General features: G+C 40.5%; 1 protein-coding gene across 1 annotated transcript in view; it reads right to left on the bottom strand.

Annotated features, from left to right (window-relative positions):
• Nucleotides 1–24,308, bottom strand: part of atp13a2 (ATPase cation transporting 13A2) — a 93,326-nt gene extending 69,018 nt beyond the window's left edge. The window contains exons 1-3 of the mRNA XM_063033138.1: nucleotides 24,238–24,308; nucleotides 2,367–2,437; nucleotides 1,050–1,217 (exon numbers count right to left, since the gene is read on the bottom strand). Of these exons, the coding sequence (XP_062889208.1) occupies nucleotides 1,050–1,217; nucleotides 2,367–2,437; nucleotides 24,238–24,247 (249 nt within the window). The 5' untranslated portion in view covers nucleotides 24,248–24,308. The remainder of the gene's footprint in view (nucleotides 1–1,049; nucleotides 1,218–2,366; nucleotides 2,438–24,237) is intronic.
• Nucleotides 24,309–24,570: the final 262 nt, after the last annotated feature.

Raw genomic sequence — 24,570 nt, 5'->3', positions numbered from 1 at the left:
GGAAGTACAGTTCCCATACCAGGCAGTGATGCAGCCAGGGATGCTCTCAATTGTGCCACTGCAGAAAGTTCTTAGGATTTGGGGGTCCATACCAAACTTCTTCAACTGAGGTGAAAGAGGTGGTTTCTCCAGATATTATAAAGTCTATTTCTGAAATTAAAATAGCCTATCCTTCCACCAAGTTATCAATAAGATCACAAGACATAGGAGCAGAATTAGGCCATTCAACCCATCAAGTCTGATCTGCCATTCCATCATGGCTGATTTATTTTCCCTCTCAACTCCCATTCTCCTGCCTTCTCCCTTGTAGTCTTGGATGCCTTTACTAATCAAGAACCTACCAACCTCTGCTTTAAGCATACCCAATGTAAAACCATTCTTTTCTTTAATACCATGGGCTGTTGAACAATTAAGGCTTTCTCTATATTGATGATTGATAGGGGTGGTGAGGACTGCCAAAGAACAGGTAATGATGGGCAGAGGGAGTCAGATAAAGGGGGATGGAAGTATTGAGACAGAAGTTGGCAGGTAATAACCAGAAGCAGGTTAGTGAGGGAATGAAGGGCAAATGAAACCAAATAGGGGAAGGTGGTGAGTGTAGGTATCGAGGGGGTGAGGGATAGAAAAGTGAACAAAGGGAGAGAAAACCCAGGTAGATGGGTGGGAACAGGAAAGGAACACAGGGTGGTCCCTGTCTACATACATTTCTCCCCCGTTGCTTCACATCCCCCATCTCATTCTAGCTGCCTATATTTTTCTTCCCTTACATCTATCACCAACCAGTGTCTGTCTTAACACTCTCTCTCACTATTACATAATAGCTATCAACTCTGAACACTCTCAGTCCTAATGCATGCCCTCAATCCAAAGCATTAGCCATCCCTTTGCCTTCTCAGATGTTGCTTGACCAAGTGAGTTCTTCCAGCAGTTCAGTGTTTGTTCCATTGCGGCATTCAGAATTTATTTTAATACTGTTGCATTGCAAGCTTATAAACTGATTGAGCATCATTAATGCTATTATATCCCAAGCGTGGGCTGTATTTTCTTACCTTGATTACAACCCAATCAGACTGACTCAGATGACAGGGATGGCATTTAAAAAGTACTTCCAGAACTGGTTTCCAATAAAAAATAAGCCATAGTATTCCTACTGTTAGGACAGTAAGAATATAGTAGAGAATTTTTCGCCATTGCACTTCCTTGTATCCAGTCACCTCCTGCACAGAAAATACATCAGTATTACAATCACAAAGAACCTGAGAATCCCTTTAATAATTGCACCACGCATTGTTGAATAGGTCACCGCAAAATTATCCATGCCCAAAATCTAATACATTTCTAAAACCCAAAGCAATAATGAAATTAAGCAGTCCTGCTGAAGAGTCTCAGCCCGAAACATCGACTGTACTCTTTTCCATAGACGCTGTCTGGCCTGCTGTGTTCCTCCAGCATTTTGTGTGTGTTGCTTGGATTTCCAGCATCTGCAGATTTTCTCTTGTTTGTGATGAAATTAAGCAGAACACTCTGGATCTGTATTCTTTAAAACTCTGCTGCTTATAAATCTTGGATAAAAGCAAAGCAGCAGAATACTTGGTTGTAATGAATATTTGTCCCTGTATGGTCATATGCACCAACTTATTGGAGTTCACTGCCACATTGAGAGCCTTCATGTGAAATCTTACTTCACTCACTTAGGTGCTCCAATTAGAGACAGAAATGATGTGCAGCCTGGACCCGGTCTGTCTACTGCAGAACTGATGAACCCCTGGATAAACAGGTGGAGGAAGGAAACAAATTGTCTAAAGTTTCCAATGTACATCTCCACAGAACGCTTGGTAATTATTAAGGACCAGCTTTAAATAGCCTTATGTCGCAGACCAAAGTCACATGCAGGCAGCATTGGCTAAATCCAAAGCTGGCAAAGAAGAGAATATAAAAAGATACAGGTGAGCCCCATGTCAGAGTGGTTACTCTCCTAGAAAACCATCCGTAACACAATTTTCTGTAACACAGACCCCTTTTCCCATTGAATCCCAGGTTTTGTGATGAGTTCCCTCAGAATGTCCTTCTCTCATGTTAAGCCAGTATAATGACTCATTGCTGAAGTCAACATTAGACTGGTATGATGGACAAACACAGGCAAAAGCAGCAACAGATTCTGTTAATTTTAGTTGTGTCGCTCAATATTTCATTCCATTTTTCATATTTTTGGGTAGAGTTTCTGGGTGAATTTCTGTAACCAGAATGGGAGTAACATGGGGTTCACCTGAACATATTTTCAAGAAGAGAATTAACTATTTAACATTCATAAACTTCTACCAAACTTGACCGTCATCAAAATTTCCTAATGTCTGCATAATACTTACTGTGGATACATTGGTCCCAGTGTACTGGACTGTGCCATAATCTGACTGGTTCTTCAGCAGCTTGCTGCTATCTATGAAAGCACAGAGAATTATTTTGGTATACTGAAGTACAAAACCTAATATACTCTAGATCCTGATAAACTGAAATACAAGCAGAGTTAAAAATTCAAGTTGTAGACTTTTCATCAGAGCTAATTGGTTTAATTCTACAATCTACTTCAGCATGACCGAGTGTGGGATCATTTCAGTGTGATAACTGTTGAAAGGCCATAAAAATAACACTTCACACAAGAAAACAGATGATAAAATGAGAAAAGTATTTAGAGTCACCAAGGCTTTGGGCAAAGATAAAGTTTTGAATAACTGCCTTAAAAAGTGATGGAGAATGTGCAAGATTAAACTATCAAGATAGCATAATTACAACACTTGACAGCATGAGCACTTGTAGTCAGTGAAACAAAGAAAGGATGTATAGAGACCAAAAACACAGGAACAAGCAGATGAATGGCTGAGCACACAGTGACAAAGAACTCCCTCCTTGCCCACGTCATACCTGATACAGCGCAAGAAAACAGGACTGGAGCAGGCAATTGCTATCCCTGTCTGCTTTTGTCACAGAGACAGAGTTTTGTAGATTAGAACAGTCAATGTGTACTAAGCTTACACTTCTGTGATTTGAAATCGTGAGGCCATGCTTAGACGTGACGAACAGGAGACACAATGTTTTGCAGAAGACATTAAAATAATAAGGCCTTTGTGGTGTAGTTCACACAGACTACATGTAAGAATAAATTTTACCACAATACAGATTCCAAGTTTCCCTCAAGTATTTGTTCTAGTGACCACCTTCCCAAACCACTTTAATTTAATGCCTTGTTTTCTGCATTATGTTGGTGATTGCCTTCTAATATTCACAAATCTCATTTTTAAAGGAACCTGCTTAAATGGACCTCGCCCGCTATGTCTGGAAAAATATTTATACAAAAAACAATCACATTCAGATTTCCCATCCTAAATAACAATGTCTGGTAGAAGTATAACCACTCTCCATACAGACAGCATTCAAGATTGTTTAATGTCATTTTTAGTATGCATGTAAAGAAGGACAAAATAATTGTTACTCCAACTCTGATACAGCACAAAAAAAACACAATTAAGATAAACAATACACCGTCTCCGCCGCATCTGCTCTCAGGATGAGGTTTTTCATTCTAGGATGAGGGAGATGTCTTCATTTTTTAAAGAAAGGGGCTTCCCTTCCTCCACTATCAACTCTGCTCTTAAACGCATCTCCCCCATTTCACGCACACCTGCTCTCACTCCATCCTCCCGCCACCCCACTAGGAATAGGGTTCCCCTGGTCCTCACCTACCACCCCACCAGCCTCCGGGTCCAACATATTATTCTCCGTAACTTCCGCCACCTCCAACGGGATCCCAACACTAAGCACATCTTTCCCTCCCCCCCCCTCTGCATTCCGCAGGGATCGCTCCCTACACAACTCCCTTGTCCATTCGTCCCCCCCATCCCTCCCCACTGATCTCCCTCCTGGCACTTATCCGTGTAAGCGGAACAAGTGCTACACATGCCCTTACACTTCCTCCCTTACCACCATTCAGGGCCCCAAACAGTCCTTCCAGGTGAGGCATCACTTCACCTGTGAGTCGACTGGGGTGATATACTGTGTCCGGTGCTCCCGATGTGGCCTTTTATATATTGGTGAGACCCGACGCAGACTGGGAGACCGCTTTGCTGAACATCTACGCTCTGTCTGCCAGAGAAAGCAGGATCTCCCAGTGGCCACACATTTTAATTCCACATCCCATTCCCATTCTGACATGTCTATCCACGGCCTCCTCTACTGTAAAGATGAAGCCACACTCAGGTTGGAGGAACAACACCTTATATTCTGTCTGGGTAGCCTCCAACCTGATGGCATGAACATTGACTTCTCTAACTTCCGCTAGGCCCCACCTCCCCCTCGTACCCCATCTGTTACTCATTTTTATGCACACATTCTTTCTCTCACTCTCCTTTTTCTCCCTCTGTCCCTCTGAATATACCTCTTGCCCATCCTCTGGGTCACCCCCCCCCCGTCTTTCTTCCCGGACCTCCTGTCCCATGATCCTCTCGTATCCCCTTTTGCCTATCACCTGTCCAGCTCTCGGCTCTATCCCTCCCCCTCCTGTCTTCTCCTATCATTTTGCATCTCCCCCTCCCCCTCCAGCTTTCAAATCCCTTACTCACTCTTCCTTCAGTTAGTCCTGATGAAGGGTCTCGGCCTGAAACGTCGACTGCGTCTCTTCCTATAGATGCTGCTTGGCCTGCTGCGTTCACCAGCAACTTTGATGTGTGTTGCTTGAATTTCCAGCATCTGCAGAATTCCTGTTGTTTGCAATAAAAAAAACTCTTGCTCCCACAACCTATGGACTCACTTTCAAGGACTCATCTCATGCTCTCGATATTTTTTGCCTATTTATTTTTTCTCTTTTTTAACTGCAGAATTTGTTGTCCTTTGCAATTTGGCTGTTTCTCCTGCTGACTATGGTCTTTCGTTGATTCTATTATATTTCTTGGATTTACAATCAACAATGCGTCTTTTAAGAGCCTCTTAGATACGTACACGGAGCTTAGAAAAATAGAGGGCTATGCACTAGGGAAATTCTAGGCAGTTTATAGAGTCGGTTACATGGTCGGCACAACTTTGTGGGCCGAAGCGCCTGAAACGTGCTGTGGATTTCTATGTTCTATGTTCAACTGCGATGCCCTGGAGATAGCTAATGAAACTACTTATTTTACTTCTTCGTCCTTCACATATGATTCTGCTACTAAGCTGCATGTGATCGAAACCTGTGATTTACATTATGATGGTGTACTTTTGGGCTGATTGAGCAATCTGGAGCTTGGCTGTCTCTGAGAGAGCTTGGTGAGGCTTACAGCGGAGCGTGTGGCCTGGAGGCCTGGAAACCCATAATCGACTCTATTGCTTCTCTCTGATTGAGTCGTCGAGCAAGGTTGAAGTCGACGGGGTTGACAGCAGAGGTCAGGCAGGTGCTCGGTGCCACCTGCCTGCATTTGACCGGTCTTCCTGTCCCCCTCGCAAGCGTCGGAGGAGGAAAGTGCAGGAGCTTTAGGATCCATGTTGGAAGGATTGATTGGCGAGGATGTGAACTCATTTTGGGGTACTTTGAGGTTCATATTGCATGTGTTTTCAGATTCTGGTTACTCTTTTTTTGCTTGTTTTTGAGCAAATTGATCAGGGTGATCATTGCGGACTGGGGCGCTTCAGCAAAGCATTGCTGTGGCCTGCAGTGGGGTAGTGGCATGGCGCTAAACTAAACTAAACTGAATACTACTAGACTCCTGATTTGATGGTTGATATTCTGCGTGTTGTTTACCATTTGTGCAAATTTGGGGGTTTTTTTGCATGTTGGGTGTTTGATGGTTTCTCAAACAGGTTCCATGGTGTTTCTTTGTTTCATTGCTGCTTGCAGGAGGACAAACTTCTGAGTCATATTCTATATACATACAATGACTTTTGGAATTTATGCTCCCAAAATAACCAATCTCAGATTGTATATGGGTAACATATGAACTTTGATAATAAATCTACTTTAAAATTTGAATAAAAAACATAAATATATACATAAGATAGCTCACATACAGTTGCAAAAAAAAGTTCATGAATGCTTTGCAATTATCTGGCTTGCTGCATTAATTACTCAAAATGTGGTCTGATCTTCATCTAAGTCACAATAATAGACAAACACAATCTGCCTAAACTAATAACACACAAACAATTGTACTTCTTCTCATCAACCTGAGTACACCATTTAAGCAATCACAGCCTAGGTTAAAAAATGTGAACCTCTGGGGTAATGCCTTCTACAAAAGCTACTTGGAGTCAGAATGTTCCAATCAATGAGGTGCGGTTGGAGGTGTGGGTTGTAGAGGTGCCCTGCCCTTTAAAAACACGCGACGCAAAAGAATATTGTCAATATTAAACCAGTCCGCGGTGCAAAAAAGGTTGGGGACCCCTGCAATAGCAAACCAAGGCTAAGCGTGAAGAGAATCAGCAGAATTTAGTACTTGAGCTAATCTTGGTTCTCAAATAAACCAACTGGCAAATAATGAAACCAAATTAAATTTGCATACAAGCAGAAGTATTTGTTCTGCAAAAAGACAACTGAGACGTGTCACCTAAAATGCAATTCTGACATTGTTATATTATTTATTGCACAAGTTTCAACCGAATAAAGGAAAGTAAATAAACAAGGGAACTAGAAGCACAAAGAGAAATAATGAATGCCAACATAGTTGCTCAACCTGGAGGATTGGCTGAGTGTTCCTGAAGCACATTGGAATTTTTTTTCAAGATTACAAGGAATATTGTATTTCTCCTGCTCTTCTCTATCCCTATATCTGCTTCAAATGAAATAGCCTAAATCAACATATAACAGAAGATATGGAGAATGCCCATGCTGACCAAAAAAACAAAAAAAAATAATCATTTGCAGGAGTTAAATACTGGATAATGGCATCTTAATGTTATTAATATGTTAGTAAATGTTGAGTTAATCATCAAAATACTGGAGGAAAGCAAAATAAATAATTTGTTAAATTTCTACACTCAGTGCTATATTTATTTTTTAAGAGGTTTTTTCCAAAAAAAAATCAAGAGAAGGCCAATAAAATGATAAGTATAATTTTTCCTCAAACAATGGCGGGGGGGGGGGAGAGAACATCAAGCTTTACAAGTAAGAGATACTGCTTTTAACAAGAGACCTCTGAAATCAATTTTAAAATAATTAAGCTGGCAAACAGTTACTACATACACTGGTAAGGAACAATTTTTCGAAGTATAGCTGAAACAAGTCACGAGACTTTAGAACATACTCTGATGACAATCGTTGTGGTTTTGTATTTTCAAGCAGGGGTTGCAAAAGTGGGAATGCCTGATTTATTCTTCCTCTGCCTACATACTAAAATTCTCTTGTTTTTAAAGCTCTTAATGGTCTGGGACTGGAGTACATCACAGGATCATTTTTCATTTTATAATCCTGCTCAAGCTCTCAGAACTTCTGCTGGTCTCTTAAGTTTAAACAATCTCCCTCGAAAGATAATTAGGTCAGCTTTTCTGAACCACACTGTGGAACTTAATATCTAAAAGTATAAGGGATAGAGACTCAGTTCGACACTTTTAAATGCCAGCTCAAACCCTATTTACTTAATCTGGCTTTTAACTAACATGGTTTCATTTTTTACTTTCATGTTTGTGCTTTTATCCCACTGTAAAGCACTTTGAACTACATCATCTGTATGAAAAGTCCTCTATAAAGTTATTAATACTTCTACTACAAACACGGAGAGCAAACAGTGGATCCACTACTCAGGCAGAAATCAGCAACCTACTGATTCAGCCCCACCTAGAATTACAAGGCCATGGGACTGCTATGAATTGATCAATTTTCCAGTTTTTTAATGTTTTTCTACCAGCCTATCTCCCACATCATTTGCTTAGATTATGTACTCTCAAGCATGTGTATGAAGCTCACTCATTTCTGCTCAGTTGCTCTTATAAATGAACATAAAGTGCATTTCAATCCCAAATGCTTCAAATAAACAACTTACCCTACTGGTATGCACTAATAGTTTAAAACATAAATGGTTTAATGTTTTAGTTAATGCTGATAAGATTATAGTACTGTGCAAAGGTCTTGGGCACATGCAAAAAAAATTCTGTAAAGCAAAGATGTTTTCAAAAATAATGAAATGAAAAGTTTCTAAATATCAAAAATATAAAGAGCAATAAGCAGTAAAAAAATTAAATCATGTCAATATTTGATTTAAAACTGCATCAGTTCTCTTGGGTACGCTGTTGTACAGTTTTATAAGAAGATCAGATGGTAGGTTATTTCAATCATCTTGGACAACTTGCCACAGTTGTTCTGCAGAATTTGGCTCTCGTTTGCTTCTGTCTCTCTAGGTAATCCCAGACAACCTCTGATGTTGAGATCAAGGCTCCGTAGGGGCCATACTATCTGTCGCAGAACTCGTTGTTCTTCTTTTCGCTTGAGACAGATCTTTATGACCTTGTCTATGTATTTGGAGTCATTGTCCTGCTGCAGAATGAAGTTTGGACAGATCAGATGCTTCCCTGATGGTATTGCATGATGGACAAGAACCTGCTTGTACTTCTCAGCATTGAGCATTCCATTAATTCAGACTGTCGAGGCGTGAATAAAGTCACCGGAGAAAAGCACTGGTAGTTATAAAGCAGCCTCTTTATTCAACAAAACAAGATATAGCAGGCATCATATTGAGATCCTGCCAATGGAAAAGGTCTGCTTGGCCCAACTCTACACAACATTTTATATGCTAAAGAACAAAGAAAAATTTAGGATAATTCAAACAAATCCGTATTTACAATGTTTCCTTGGAACTACGCACCCCTATCACAGCTCCCTTCTTCGTACCCGTGCTAGTGACACCCAAATAATGAATTTAAATCAGCATTGTTTACTCATTTTTCAGAGTTGCATTTTAGATTTAATCTTCAATGTATATTCATATCTGAAGGTTGCTCGCTGAAACCAATATTCACTTTATGTCCTAACCCCAAAAATGTTCAGCCCTCTTCTTGGCCGTCGGGACAAAAATAAATTTGTACCAGGAAAGGACAACCTTAAGGAGGACCTCCTCAAACAGGTGTTACGTACCCCGTAACTGGGTTGCCAAACCAGCAGAAATGGATCACTCAGTTGGAGTCTGGATTACTAGAACTAAGAAAGTTTTATTAAAGAAACAAGCAACACGGTAATCGAAAGGATAGTAAATCCTCGTTGTATTGCTCCATGCATTTTCTGACATTCCTGCTTATCATTTTAAAATATCCCCTAGATTTCCTCTCAACTTTCACCCTTAGGACAATTTCTTTCAATCTTCTCTCTATCACTGCCTCCCCACCAGCACTGGGAAGCTGACTATGTACACAAATTTAGCATTTGCAAATTGATATGGGATTAATCTGACGGATTATGGCAGGGTTTCTCAACCTGGGTTCTGCGGAACCCTAGGGTTCCACGAGAGGTCATTAGGGGTTCCATGACAGATCATGATTTTAAAAAAATAAACATTTTTTTGAACTTCGTACCATGCTAGCATTCACAGTGGTGGGCATGACCGAGCAGCCCCATTAGCAATCTCACTTAAGGTCTCTCAGCCCAATATGGCAGTGCGCAGTCGGATCGTGTTTATTCTCAGTTTCTGACACAAGATAGGGGAGGCCATTGATAATTGGTGAGCGCTGTATTGCACAGAGAGGAGAGGAGGCCAGTCGGCTGGTAATCGGTGAGTGCTGTATTGCACACAGGGGAGGCCAGTCGGCTGATGATTGGTGAGCGCTGTATTGCACAGAAGGGAGGACGGTAGGCTGATAATTGATGAGCGTTGTATTGCACAGAGGGGAGGACAGTAGGCTGATAATTGATGAGCGCTATATTGCACAGAGGGGAGGACAGTAGGGTGATAAGGAGCATGAAGTGTGCTTTCTATGCATTGAATGGATTCACCCAACTTGGGCTGCGACATCAGCCTCTCCCTCCTGAATTACCTCCCACAATTTCCCCTTACGCACTGTCGACTAACTTATGGGAGAGAACAAACTCTACCAGTGTAGTAGAAAATTGGAGGGAAATTATCATTCTAAAGATGATATATCTTCTTTTACACACCACGACCCAGCTTCTGGCCTGCAGTTTTGTTGTTGCTCTAAATATTGCCAAAGGTGGACTGTGTACATTAGAAGTGAATTGTATTGTGAAGTTTCCGTATTTTTTGCGGTTTTCTCATTTATTTATTACACCTTTGGTCTATGGTTTTTAGTTACTTTATTATTCAACATTGTCAATAAATTTTCATGTTGTAAGTAGCATTAAGTCAATTTATAACCTTTATTAAAATTAAATCTACCGAGCCTACCTTTAGAAAAATTAAATCCTGTTTTGGCTTAAGCCAGTTATTTAACAGAAACTTAAGTTTGCCTTAAGAGTTTTTAAAAATTAAGAAGGGGAAAGAAAGATTAATTTCAAGAAAGGTAGGCTAAACTTAATGACTTTGTTTTTTTTTCCAAGAAAGGTTGGCTAAAAATCCATTCTCTACTCAAAAGAGCATTGACAATTATTTTTGGATCATTATATCTACTACTTACTGATCACGCTAACGTACCGTGAGCTCTAGATATAATCATTTTTATGCAGGGGTTCCCTGAGACTTGAAAATTATTTCAAGAGTTCCTCCAGGGCAAAAAGGTTGACAAAGGCTGGATTATAGATTTTTTAAACTACAGAGACACTGGCATTATTTTTAAGTATACAGTTCTGCTCCATAATTTTTTTAACCATGTCACATCCACAAAACAAAACAGTAGGCTGTCAGCGGGTCAAGGATCAACAATAACTTTATTCACCAAATACACTTACTGTATTAGGAAATTGCTGTGGAGTGCTGGTGCTACATTCAGCAAAAAAAAATTCAATTATACAGAATAAAAATAAAATTAGAAGTACAGATATACACATTCTATTCCATAAATACATAAACACCAGCATGTATTTAAAATGTAAACAGCATTATAACATATGGTTTGAAGTGTTTATAGTGCAGTGTGGTGACTGAGGTAATAGAGGGGAAGAGGGGGCTGGCTAGAATGGCAGATCACATAAACTGCCAGGGGAAAGAAACTTCTAAAATGGTATGAAGTTTTTGTTTTAGTAGCCCTATAGTGCTTTCCAGAAGGGAACTTTTGGAAAAGGCAGCTTGCAGGGTGGGTAACGTCAGCAATAAAATTTCCTAGCCATTTTGTCCTGAACACGTACAATGATGGTAGACTGCAGCCAATGACTTTACAGTCCTTGGCATTGTTATGTTTAAATTCAATCAGCACAAACTTACAATAATACTTGGAATTTGGATTGTACACCAGAGCAGCTTGATGATAAAAACCCCTGTACAATTTCACAGTACAAAATGAAAGTTGGTGCATGACAAACTAGCTATAAAAGTAAACTTATGAATTACAGATGAGTCATACACAATAGACCTACTATTGACATGATTTGTTCATTCACAATGCAAACACAAATGTATCACGGTCAAATATTATCATTGTTAGCCTATGTACAACGCATCCTGCAAATTGAGTAAACTTAAACCATCTTGTCTGACATTACTGGCAAGTTACCAAACACCGAACACTTAACAGGAAAGGAAGCTATTGAGGATATCTGTAAAGTTACTTTACAGATTTAGCAGATATTTTTGAATATTAATGTCTCAGAGCACAAAGTACTGACAATTTGTTTCCTCTCCTATAATTTCCTTGGGAAAAATAAAATGGAACAGGAAAGATTCCATTATTCCTGAGGCCCTGTGTTAAAGCTGAGACAGTTGGGGCGCCACAGTAGCGTAGCAGTCAGAGTGACACTACTACAGCTCAGGGTGCTTCAGAGTTCAATTCTGGAGCCATCTGCAGATTGTACTTTCTCCCTGTGAACTGCATGGGTTTCCTCTGGGTACTCCGGTTTCTTCCCACAATTCAAAGACACACAGAACAGTGGGTTAATTAGTCATTGTAAGTTGTCCTGTGATTAGATGAGGGTTAAGTAGGTGGGTTGATGGATGAAGTGTGGCTCATTGGGCCAGTAGGGCCGGTTCTGTGCTGTGTCCGATCAGACACCATCATCCCTGTACCACAGAACTCTGCACCTGCAGAACTAATCATCTACCACCAGTGGCACTGATGCCGATCACCATGAAGTGCTTTGAACGGCTGATAATAGTACATATCACATATAAGGCGGGAGGAGAGAGAGCAGCGCACCACGCGTGTGCAGCCCTCCGGTGAAAAATGATATCGTATCTGGTAAATAGGGGCCGTGGACAATTCTGATATGTTGGAGAATGAACGTGAAAGCACAGAGGAACATCTGGAGAAATTTCTGAAACGCCCGTCCACTGCAGTCATTACTGTGTGGTTGGGTTGCACATAATGACCCCATGCAGGGTCATTATAACATTATGCATATGGACATGTGTGCCTGATTTTAAAAAAATCAAACCGAGATATACGATGTACTATTTTATGTATTCACAGTCATTCGTGCAGTAAGATGCACAAATATCAAAAAGGGTGTGTTTTCCAATTCAATGACATTTTACATTTACACAGCTTTTAATCTGGGAAGAATCCCAATACATTTCACAGAAGCATTATATAAAATGTATTATTATGGTATTATGACAGATGAACAAAAATTTAACCAAGGTAGATTATATAATCTACTTAAAGGATGAAACAAAAGTACACCACTGGTCACAGGCTTGCAATCTGGAACTCCTCCTCTTCCGATCTCCTCTCCTCTAAAACCCTTTGACTCCTACCAAGTATTTTGTATCCAACTGGCTGACTGACTCACCCTGGTTCCCACGTAGGCCCTGTAACAACCAAGGGCACTCCACAGGAGAGTTTAAGGACAAATAGGTGAAGACACATTTTCAAGTGATTAAAATAGGGACACTCAAAATGACAGATTTGGAAGGATGTAGGAAATGGTAAAATACCTTTCGAAGCACATGGGAGAGCAATTTATTGAAAAGATCCACAGATTTACAATACATTTTACACAATTGCTGCAAGTAAAAGCCTTGTTATTTGACAGAATCCAGATGCTCACTTTTGAGAATTGCTGACTTCTTCATTATTGTGAAGAGTTTGTAACTTAGAAAACACCCAACGAATCCCCAGTTCGGATTCCCCCAGACCATACATATAGTGACTTCAGTTTACTCAAGCAACAATCAGCATTTTGGTTGTGAACCCAGACATGCACCTTTAATTTCTCTTTCGCTGGCTCAGTTAATTGCCTGAAAGATAAAAGAAATCTGAATATACTGATAATTTCTGTATAAACTCTGATTAAAAGATTTGACGTTTTGTTTCTATGGATGGCAATTTAAAAGAGAAACAGAAAAGTGGTAGTCTTTCATACTACACTCAGACCCTGTTTAATGCTGAGGATGCATTCCTAGGTGGTGAAGCCCTATGCGGGGTCATTATAACATTATGCATATGGACATGTGTGCCTGATGAAAAAAAATCAAACTGAGATATACGATATACTATTTTATGTATTCACAGTCATTCATGCAGTAACAACACACACGTAAGCTTAATCTGTACATCGGTGGAGCAGCAACACATCACAGCAGCAGAGGGAAGCAAGTACTGGTTACATCTTAGAGGATTCTGTGGTGAGGTTTCTTGATGGCATTTCCTCTTTTCCATCCTCGTCCTCAGATTCACCCAGGATGCGTTGCTCTGCCAATGCTTGAAGCTCTTTGTTATTAAGGCTCTCACCATGAGAATGCAGTAACTCTTCAACATCAAGCTGACACTTAACAACTTCCAAACACTTAATCACTTGCAGTTTCAAACTCATGCTAATGCCGTTCCTAGACACCTTAGATGTATTACCCTCCGATGGAAGTTGCAGGCTGTTTTCCAGACATTATGAGTGAAAAAAAATTGAATAAGCTGGCGAGGAAGCGAGAACGTTTACACACGCGGGGAGGCAGAGTGTGAACCAATACGTGATTGGCTGTGAGTGGCTCAGAGCGTATGTAGAGTGCTCTCATTGGCTGATTGAATGCTTTGCTGTAATTGCAGCAGCTCGAGAAGTTTTAAGTGTTGTTTGGAATGAATTTTTGCCATTTAAGAAAACTTAAATAAAGAATTGAATGGCCATGTAATGAATCAGCTATGCTAGGTAGTGTTATGCAGGTCTGAGTACTTTCAAAGGCATCTCAAAGCACTTTACAGCCATTGACACATTTTTAAAAATGGTGTTACAGCAATAATGTAGGAAAAATTGTGATGTTAGCTGAGAGATAAACGTAAGGAGACTGTAGGTAATATTCCATTCCTAGGTGGACATTGAACCCTTGGACACTACCTCACATTTTTTTAATATAGTATTTCTGTTTTTTGCACAATTTTTAATTATATATATATATATATACACACACACACATATATATATATATATACATATATATATATACACATACACATATATATACATACATTATATATATATATACATACATATATATATATATACATATATATATACACACACATACATATATATATACACACATACATATATATATACACACACATATATATATATACACATATATATATATACACATATATATATATATATATATATATATACACACACACACACACACACACACACACACACACTGTATTAAGTATACTGAATATGACATCCCAACTCTTGTACTCACTGGCCTGTCCATCAAGGGCAAGCATGCCACACACTAGCTTCGCCATCATGTGTAGTCACCTTCACTGAACAGTGTACTAGGTCCCTCTGTTCTACAACACTCCTCAGGTTGGTATCATTTACTCTGCAAACCTTGCCTTTGTTTAACTTCCCTAGACGTATCACCTTGCACTTACCTGGGTTATATTCCTTAAGTGGGTCCTTTACCCACTTTCCCAGATGATCTAGATTCTGTTATTCCCTCAGATAATCTTCTTCACAGTCCACCACACCACCTATTTTGGTGTCAACTGCAAACCTACTAATCATACCATCTATATTCTCATCCAAGCTGTTTATATGTCAAACAGCAGAGGACTCAGCACTTTTCCCCGCGAGCCATTACTGGTCACAGGTCCAAAATCTGGAAAACTAACTCTTCACTACCACCCTTTCAATGCTACCAATAGGCCAATTTATATTCAACTGGCTGGCTCACTCTGGATCCCGTAGAGACCCTGTAACAACCTGGGGCAATCTAAAGGAGAGTTTCAAGCAGAAAATTCACACTAACATCACATAAAGAAATATTAGGGCAGATGACCTGGGTTTGATCAGAGTGGGGTTTTAAAGAACGTCTTTAAGGAGGAAACTGAGGCAGCTGGTTACTGCCAGGATTCTTAAGATGTTAACTGAAGGCATAGCCACCGATGTTGCAGCAATAAGTGTAAAGATGTTCAAGAGGGTAGAGTTGAGTGAGCATAGGATTAACCTGAGATGACAATACAAATGCAAGTCTTGATTTCAATTCACAAATCAAAGTTTAAAAATTCAAAGTAAATTTATTATCAAAGTGACCATGTACTACCCTGAGATTCGCTTTCTTGCAAGCACTCACAGTGGATACAAAGAAAAACTGAATCGATGAAAAATATGAACACAGTGAAAAATCTGATAAACATACCCAAAAATAGGAACTTGATTTGGTTCATAGTTTCAAGTTTCAACTGGCATTGTTTGGACATCAGCTGGCTCATGCAGAGAGGGAGCCACAACCCCATCTACACTGAGAAAAAAACTGCAATGATGTTTGCAGATACAAACATGTGTTTGTGGCAAACACGCTAGCATATCCTTCCATAGGCAAATGACTGGTGCTGGATGCATACAGAAACCGCATCTGTCACACTGGGTATTCAAATTAGTTTCTACATAATTATCAGCTAACAAGGACTGATACAATGTGCTACACAGACCTCACCTTGCCCAACCAAACTATTAAATAAGTATGAAAATCTTGTTCAAGATTCAATTTCAGAAGCAAATACCTGCTAGATTTTCTTTAACTTTCTATCATAAAAGTTAGGTCCATGCCAAAGACCAGATCTCAGAAAATTCATTTATATATAAAAAAATATTTTGTTGACAGCTCCAACGTTGAAATGTGAGAGGATGCTCAAAGTTCAAAGTAAATTTTATTATCAAAGTACATATATGTCACCATATACAACCTTGAGATTGATTTTCTTGTGGATAAACTCAAGTCTGTGGAGTAGTAACTATAACAGAATCAATAAATGAGCAGCAAACTAGGGCTTTCGATGAGAATGCAGAAGTTAAACTGGACAAATAATATAAATAAATAAGCAATAAATGTCAAGAACATGAGATGAATAGTCCTTGAAAGTGAGTCCATTGGTTGGGAGAATATTTCAATGATGGGCAAGTGAAGTTATCGCCTTTGTTCAGAGCCAGGTGGTTGAGGGGTAGTACCTGATCTTAAACCTGGTAGAGCGAGACCTATCTTGTATCTTCTTCCTGACGGCAGCAGTGAGAAGACAGCATGTCCTGGGTGGTGGGAGTCCCTTTCATAAAAACAGCATTTCACGTACAAACCATGTGCTCAATGGGTGGGAAGGCTTTACTCATGACGGACTGGGCCATATCCACTACTTTTTGTAGAATTTTCTGTTCAAGAGCATTGGCATTTCCATACCAGTCTGTGACGCAGCCAGTCAATACTACACATCTGTGGAAGCTTGTCAAAGCATGCCAAGTCTCCACAAACTCCTAAAAAAGTAGAGGTGCTGCCGTGCTTTCTTCATAACTGCACTTAGTTTTTCTACTGAAAAATAAAATCTCTTCATGATTTTTCTATTAGCAGTTTTCTGTAAAAGCAGCATGTCATGCTGGAAGTGTGTTTTGGTTTCGGCTAAGATAAGGACACACGTGGTCCTCCGTAGGAATGTGGGTCAGCCAATCAGGATTGTGGGGAGGAGTTTCTGAAGGACAGAAGTTTGGTGCGGGGGTTTTTTGGTGGGAGCTGCGGAGTGGGCCAGAAGGGAAGGTGCCACAGAAAGCCGATGGAAGGAGAGTCCCCGTTTGCCCGAAGTGTTTCACACAGATGAATGCCTTCAAGGAGGAAGGCCAAATACTCCTAAGAGATAGCCAGTTTGTTCGAGTTGGATTTCGAGGGAAGTTCAGAATGTGGAGTATGCTTTCACGCAGACCGTGGGTCTAACGAGCGAGTAAAAGACAACTTCAGGATGAGCTCGAATGGTCACGTGCACATTGGACTGGTTTAACTGTAATGGGCCCTTTTATTTTCTTTTGCCTATTAACTGTTTGATAAAGCGAAAATTTGTAAATATACTTCCTCCATAATTTTATGCGATGGATGACCAACTGACAATTCTGTATGGGTGGCGTTTGCACAGCATTCACTCAAATTAAGGTTTGTTTAATCAGAACAGCACGATGCTCCTGTTTGGTTGAACTCCAAATATACAGACCCTAGGCGTATAATATTTTGAAAGGTGGCCTCCTCACCATTAAGTCCCGTGGCTGTTAGTGTTAGCTGGCGAGCCAAGTTTGTGTACGAGCCCAGTGAGAGGGTTACACAGAGTAACACTAAGATGGTAGATAGCTAAATTTTTCACGCAGGAAACAGCAAACAGCGACAAGACATGGTCATAGAACGTCGAAATTCCCAGCTTTTGGGAGGATGAGGGTGAGAGACGAAAGAAAAATCGACATTGATAAACAGCAGTTTCTGCTTCAATCCTTTGTTAGTTTTCTTCCTATATAAGGTTTATGAATATTAAAGCAGGCCTTGCAATTAAAAACTAGAGTGGCAGCTTGCCAAAAGGCGTGTGCATGGCCGGCATGATTTTAAAGCCTGATTCTCCAGATAATTTCCAAAGAGAATCTGAATACTAGCATAACATCCTGCCACGGGCGCTCACAGCTGAGCATTTAATTTTATATTAACTATTTCACATTGAGTTAAGAGTCAGATCTAATCTCCCATTGCCAAGAAATACACAATGCATCGAGTTCAGGCTCTGTTGCTAAGAGACGTCCTTCTGTATGCCCCAATATGCTCAACACTAATGCCCTTCTTGTTGAAATCTTACTATTCATTGCTGGCAATTTCCAGTTTTTGCATCTTACTCTGAAAATTCAAATTGTTGCATTCTGCTTGCAGCTGGAGTACAACAGTAGGTGCAATAACAGATTGAAAACTATCATAAAGGCACCAATAAACTAAGCATATGTGACAGTAGAAAAAAGGCACGGATTCCAAGGCAAGTGGAGTGGAACCAGGTTAATGAAGGCGTGGGCCATTCCAAAGGGGCAAGGTTCCGTGACACTGAATCTCCAGTAACCAGACTGGCAAAGGGATAACTTTCCCAAAGGCTTCAGCATTCTCCACAAAGACTGAACAGCTCAGTAATCTGCTGAGACACAGTCATAGAAAAAATTCAGCATAGAAACAGGAACTTTGGCCCATCTGGTCAATAACGAATCATTTAAACTGCCTAATACCATAGACCTGCACCCAGTCTCTGTATACCTCTACCATATCTCCCCCTAATCTTCTACATCCTATGGGGTATAATTCTAGGAAACCTATTTAATCTTTCTGTATAACTCAGATCCTCAAGTTCTGGCAACATGGTTGCAATTTTTTTCTGTATTCTTTCAACCTTATTTACATCTTTGCTGTAGATAGGTGACCAAAACTGCACAAAATACTCCAAATTAAGGCTCACAAATATCATATACAACTTCAACATAACATCCCATACTTTGATTTATGAAAGCTAATGTGCTAAAAGCTTACTTTACAACCCCATCAACCTGTGCCACCACTTTCAATGAATTACGGAACTTGTAACTAGATTCTTGACTTCCTCAATGCCAAACCACAGTCTGCGTATCTGAAATAAAATCTCCTCCTCTCTAACAACATTGGCATACCTCAAGGTGCGTATTTAGCCCACCACTCAACTCTCTATACACCCACAATTCTGTGGCCAGGCACAGCTCAAATGACATTTATAAATTTCACAGCCAGCAGAATTTCAGGTGGTGACGTGAAGCCGTACAGGAGCAAGTAAATCAGCTGGTTAAGTGGTGTTGTAGTGAAAACCTTGCACTCAACATCAGTAAAACTAAGAAATTGGTTGTGGACTTCAGGAAGGGGAAGTCAAGAGAATACATACCTGTCCTCATCGAGGGATCAGAAGTGGAAAGGGTGAACAGTTTCAAGTTCCTGGGTATCAACATCTCTGAGGATCTATCCTGGGCCCAATATATTGATGCAGTTACAAAGGCGGCACAACAGTAGCTATATTTCATTCGGAGTTTGAGGTGATTTGGTATGTCACCAAAGAAACTCACAAATTTCTATAGATGTACCATGGAAAAGATTCCAACTGGTTGCATCCCTGTCTGATATGGAGGAGCCACTGCACAGAACCAGAAAAGACTACAAAAAGTTGTAAGCTCAGCCAGCTCCATCATGGGCACCAGCCTCTCCAGCATCCAGGCCCCAAAAAAGCAGCATCCACTATTAATATAAAGTTTTTATGTATCGCAATATAGTGCTGCAGCAAAACAACAGATTTCACAACATATACCAATGACGTTAAACTTGATTCTGATTAAGGAGAAAGCAGTGGCTCAGATTATTGCAGCAAGAATAACTGCAAGGTTATTAATGCTCACTATTACCATGGGGTAAACTGGACAGTAAATTCCAGTGTCTGTGTGTTATATGAGGAAACAGTAAAACTACTGTCAGTTTCACCTTGCTCTTCCGTGAACTGGTCTCCAAGAGTAAACTAATTTGGTTTATTATTGTCAAAGTACTGAGGCACGCTGGAAAAACTTCTATGCCATCCTTACAGATTATTTCATCACATCAACACAAGGAGGTAGTATAAGGGAAAAGTAATGCAGAATATAGAATTACCATTCCAGATAAAATGCAGTGGAGACAGAGAATAAAGTGCAAGGCCATGGCAGGATAGTGAGAGGCCATCTTGTCGTACAAGAGGGCTGTTCAACAGCCCTATAAGAGTGCAAAAGAAGTTCTCATTAAACCTGACAGTAGGTGCTTTCAGGCTTTTGTTTCTTCTGCCGGATTGGGGCGTGGTGGGGTGTGAAAGAGAGACTGTCTGGGATTACTTTGACTGTTTGACCGCAGGAGTACATTGAGAGGAAGCTGGCTTCTGTGATGTACTGAGCTGTTTTCACAGCTCTGTGCAGTTTCTTACTGCCTCAGGCACAGCAGTTACCATACCAAGTCATGATGCATCTGGATAGAATGCTTTCTCTGGTGCATCTGCAAAAATCAGAATCAGCTTTATTATCACCGGCATGTGACGTGAAAGTTGTTAACTTAGCAGCAGTTCAATGCAATACATAATCAAGCAGAGAGAGAGAGAAAAAGAAACATAATAATAAAGTAAATCAATTACTTATATTGAACAGATTTTTTTAAATGTGCAAAAACAGAAATTCTGTAAATTAAAAAGAGTGAGGTAGTGTCCATTTAGGAATCGGATGTCAGAGGGGAAGAAGCTGTTCCTGAATCGCTGAGTATGTGACTTCAGGCTTCTGTACCTCCTACCTGATGGTAACAGTGAGAAAAGGGCATGTCCTGGGTGATGGGGGTCCTTAATAATGGATGCCGCCTTTCTGAGACACTGCTCCCTGAAGATGTCCTGGGTACTTTGTAGGCTAGTACCCAAGATGGAGCTGACTAGATTTACAGCCTTCTGCAGCTTCTTTCAGTCCTGTGTAGTAGCCCCTCCATACCAGACAGTGATGCAGCCTGTCAGAATGCTCTCCATGTTACAACTATAGAAGTTTTTGAGTGTATTTTTTGACATGCCAAATCTCTGCCAACTCCTAATAAAGTATAGCCGCTGTCTTGCCTTCTTTATGACTACATCAATATGTTGGGAACAGGTTAGATCCTCAAAGATCTTGACACCCAGGAACTTGAAGCTGCTCACTCTCTCCACTTCTGATCCCTCTATGAGGATTGGTATATGTCCCTTCATCTTACCATTCCTGAAGTCCATAATCAGCTCTTTCGTCTTACTGATGTTGAGTGCCAGGTTGTTGCTGTGGCACCATTCCACTAGTTGGCATATCTCACTCCTCTACGCCCTCTCGTCATGACCTGAGATTCTACCAACAATGGTTGTATCATCAGCAAATTTGTAGATGATATTTGAGCTATGCCTAGCCACACAGTCATGTGTACATGGAGAGTAGAGCAGTGGGTTAAGCACACACCCGAGGTGCGTCAGTGTTGACTGTCAGCGAGGAGGATATGTTATCACCAATCCGCACAGACTGTGGTCTTCCAGTTAGGAAGTCGAGGATTTGGTGAAGGTCAACGAGGAAATGCAAAATTTCTTAGTTTCTGAGGAAGCAGAGGTGCTGATGTGCAAATGGATTTCAATGTTACATCTACACAAGGTTTTGGAGCCTGTTGTTCTTTCAATATCTCAACTTTATGCCACAAAACAGTGCAAAAATGACACGAGGTCACAATAAAGACAGGAAAAAGACTATTATAGAGTACCTTTCACAACTTGGGACTTCTCAAGCTATCATGCAGGTCACAGTTTTAATACATATAATGCAGTAGCCAAGCTGAGCAAAGTTGCAAAAAACAGCAAGATATTTGCCTTAGAGATGTTTCTTCAGTATAATCCTTGGCTAAGACATAATAACATCACTCCTCTTCTCTTAAACAGTGCACAAAACCATTTCTATCCATGGGTCTGTGATTTAACATTGCAACAATAAACATTAGTTATAGAGGAAGGTAACAGTTTTTATCTTTTAAAAGAATGGAGTACGAAGCCGAAGTCAGAGTTGCCAGTGCCACATGCTGAAACGCAGCTGTCTGCCACAATGGGAACAGGTACTTCTCTGTTTTGTGTGGTAACGTTTCTTCCTTTTACATTTCAGTCTAGATATAGATGGAACAATATAGATATCTTTTTATATTTTTGGTATAAATGTGAAGTGGTCGCTGCTGTATTTTATTCTACAACAGCTTAAAATAGATCTTGAGGGTTTTTTTTAAAAGTTAATTCAAGGGTAGTTACATAGAAACTGTTTGTTACAACAGAATATTATCACAGATTACTACACAGTCAATACATAGAACCTTGTTCAATGCATCAGGTTCTGCAATAATCTGAATTGGAACAGAAGGTTATGTAGGATTTTACTCCAACTTCCGGACAAGGCGCAACCAGGTGGGCTTTTCTAACTACGAAAAGAAATTGCAAGTTAGTCAAGATGGATATTCAGTGCTTCAGGAAAGAGACACATTTAGATGCAGTACCACCACTAACAATTCGCTGATCTGGTAAATCACAAGCTCTGTCTATACTGCCTGACAAAGCACCTCTAATCCAAAACAACCCACTCAAGAATGCCTGAAGTTCAGGAGTTGGGAAAAAGTGACTGCACTAATTGACTTATTGGTGCTCATTAACTCCTGAACATGCAGATTTGCAATTATGCTGTTAAAATAGGGATCACTTTTCCCAAAGTCTGAACAACTAATGTTCCTAAAGGTAGATTTATCATCTTGGAGCCACATCTCTGTTGTGGGCTTTGCAAAATATAAACTGCTACTTAGGAACCAGTTGATCAGCTTCAACGAATACGCAGACTGGCCCAATGAAGGAAGTCCATGAATGGAATAGAAAATCTTTTAAACATGATCAAAAGCATCTTTGGGTGGATTACAATAAACTATATCACTGAAGGTATGAAAATGGGGTTAATAATAAACATCCTCAAAATAATCACCACTCCCAGCCTGTTCCCGTTGTCCAACTCGTCCCATCAACATAATCAATATTACATAAATCTTATTAAACACAGTCAACATCTGTTGCTGTACAATTGTCAAGGCTCCAATCACCTTGCTTTTTAGAGAAAAGCAAAGTTTGGGAAATACATGGCTTCCTTAACTTATTGCAAACTATTCACCAAGGGAGAGGCTCAAAGACAACAGAAAATCAATTATTCTGCAATAGCAGCTTCAGTTTAAAAATAATTTTGCTAAGTTTCACAACAGGAAGCAAGAGGAACCTAGCATCTGGATAATATGATTCTGCACCAGAAAAGTAGGATGTTAAGTCGCTAAACATATGCAATTTCATTTCACCCTGTTCCCAAACATACACTTTAAACAAACTAATAACACAGTATAGAACAGAAGCTCTGCCAACTTGGCAGAGAAGGCTTAACACCACCAGAAGACTGTGCTACACAAACAGGGGTACAGAATAAGAAAAAAAAATGCGAAAATAGGTGGCATTTATGGAGATAAACAGATAGATATTTCATTGATCCCAAAGGACTTGAAGGACTGCCAATTCAGCACTCTAAACGGAGGGCAGAAATGCAGATGGGATGAATGGGGCAGAGGTCAAGTAAGAGAATACTCGATACGTGAAAATTTATTTAGTACACGATGTGAATATTTTACCCACAAGAACAGACTACAGACTGATAGACATCTTGCTCTCGAAATAAGATTCTATGTATTGGTAAATTAAGAAATCTAAAAAGAATAGTGAAGCAAAGGCAACTTTAAAGAAAAGTAAGGATTTGAAAGTTTGGGAGTGGCTCTCTCTAGGATTTTTGACGCTTTGAGTCAAGATATACACATCCAATCTCCAATATTAGTTTTTTAAAAATTTGCATTTAACAACATACAATTTTACACGTTAGGGTAATGCACCCAAACGATTATTTGTTAGAAACTAAACTGCAAAGGCGTACGTCCCTTCTTAAAAATCCCATGGACAGATTTTAGTCACGTCAAATTCCATTCCCATAGGGTCCAAACCCTTGAGATGATGCGTTGCTATAAAAGGAGCTACAGACTTTCAACTTCCCGACTTTGCAATTCATGGATTCAATTTGTAAGTAATAGACGGTTTTCCACTTCACTACATTAGTATTCCTTGTACTAATGGGAAGAGGAATAGCCAGCTCAGCCTATGTCCCAACGAGAGAGCGCCCCGGGGGGGGGGGGGCTCTTGTGTCAATCCTTCCTTCAAACAGCTCACTATACAACCCACAGAAGGCGGGGGGGGGGTTGTATTCGGGCCCAAGGTTGTAATGGAAAACATGAACGCCGCGGGGCATCAGCCACCAACTACCGCCGGCCTCGGGGCCCTTACCTGCACTCATCCTCAGCCCACCGCCGCCCTCTCATCGCGTCTGGCGGGCCGGTCCCGGCGCTGCGTTCTACGTCATCGCGCAGGCCCGCTCACGCCCCCTTCCCACCCCCCCTGCCTACTCACCGCGCATGCGCTGAGAATTCACGCCAACTCGGCACCGGTCCGTACAAACACTGGAGGAACTCTGCGGGCCGGGCAGCGTGTATGGGGAACAAGCACAGTTAATGTTTCCGTCCGAAACCCTTAGGCAGGACTGGATGGGAAAAAAAGCTGAGGAGTAGATTTCAAAAGTGGGAGGAGGGGAGAGAGAAACTTGGAGGTGGGGGAGATGAA

The sequence above is a fragment of the Mobula hypostoma genome, chromosome 25 (assembly GCF_963921235.1).
Source record: "Mobula hypostoma chromosome 25, sMobHyp1.1, whole genome shotgun sequence".
Classification (NCBI taxonomy): domain Eukaryota; kingdom Metazoa; phylum Chordata; class Chondrichthyes; order Myliobatiformes; family Myliobatidae; genus Mobula; species Mobula hypostoma.
The sequence above is the reverse complement of the archived record's forward strand: the minus strand, read 5'-3'. Positions and strand labels throughout refer to the sequence as shown.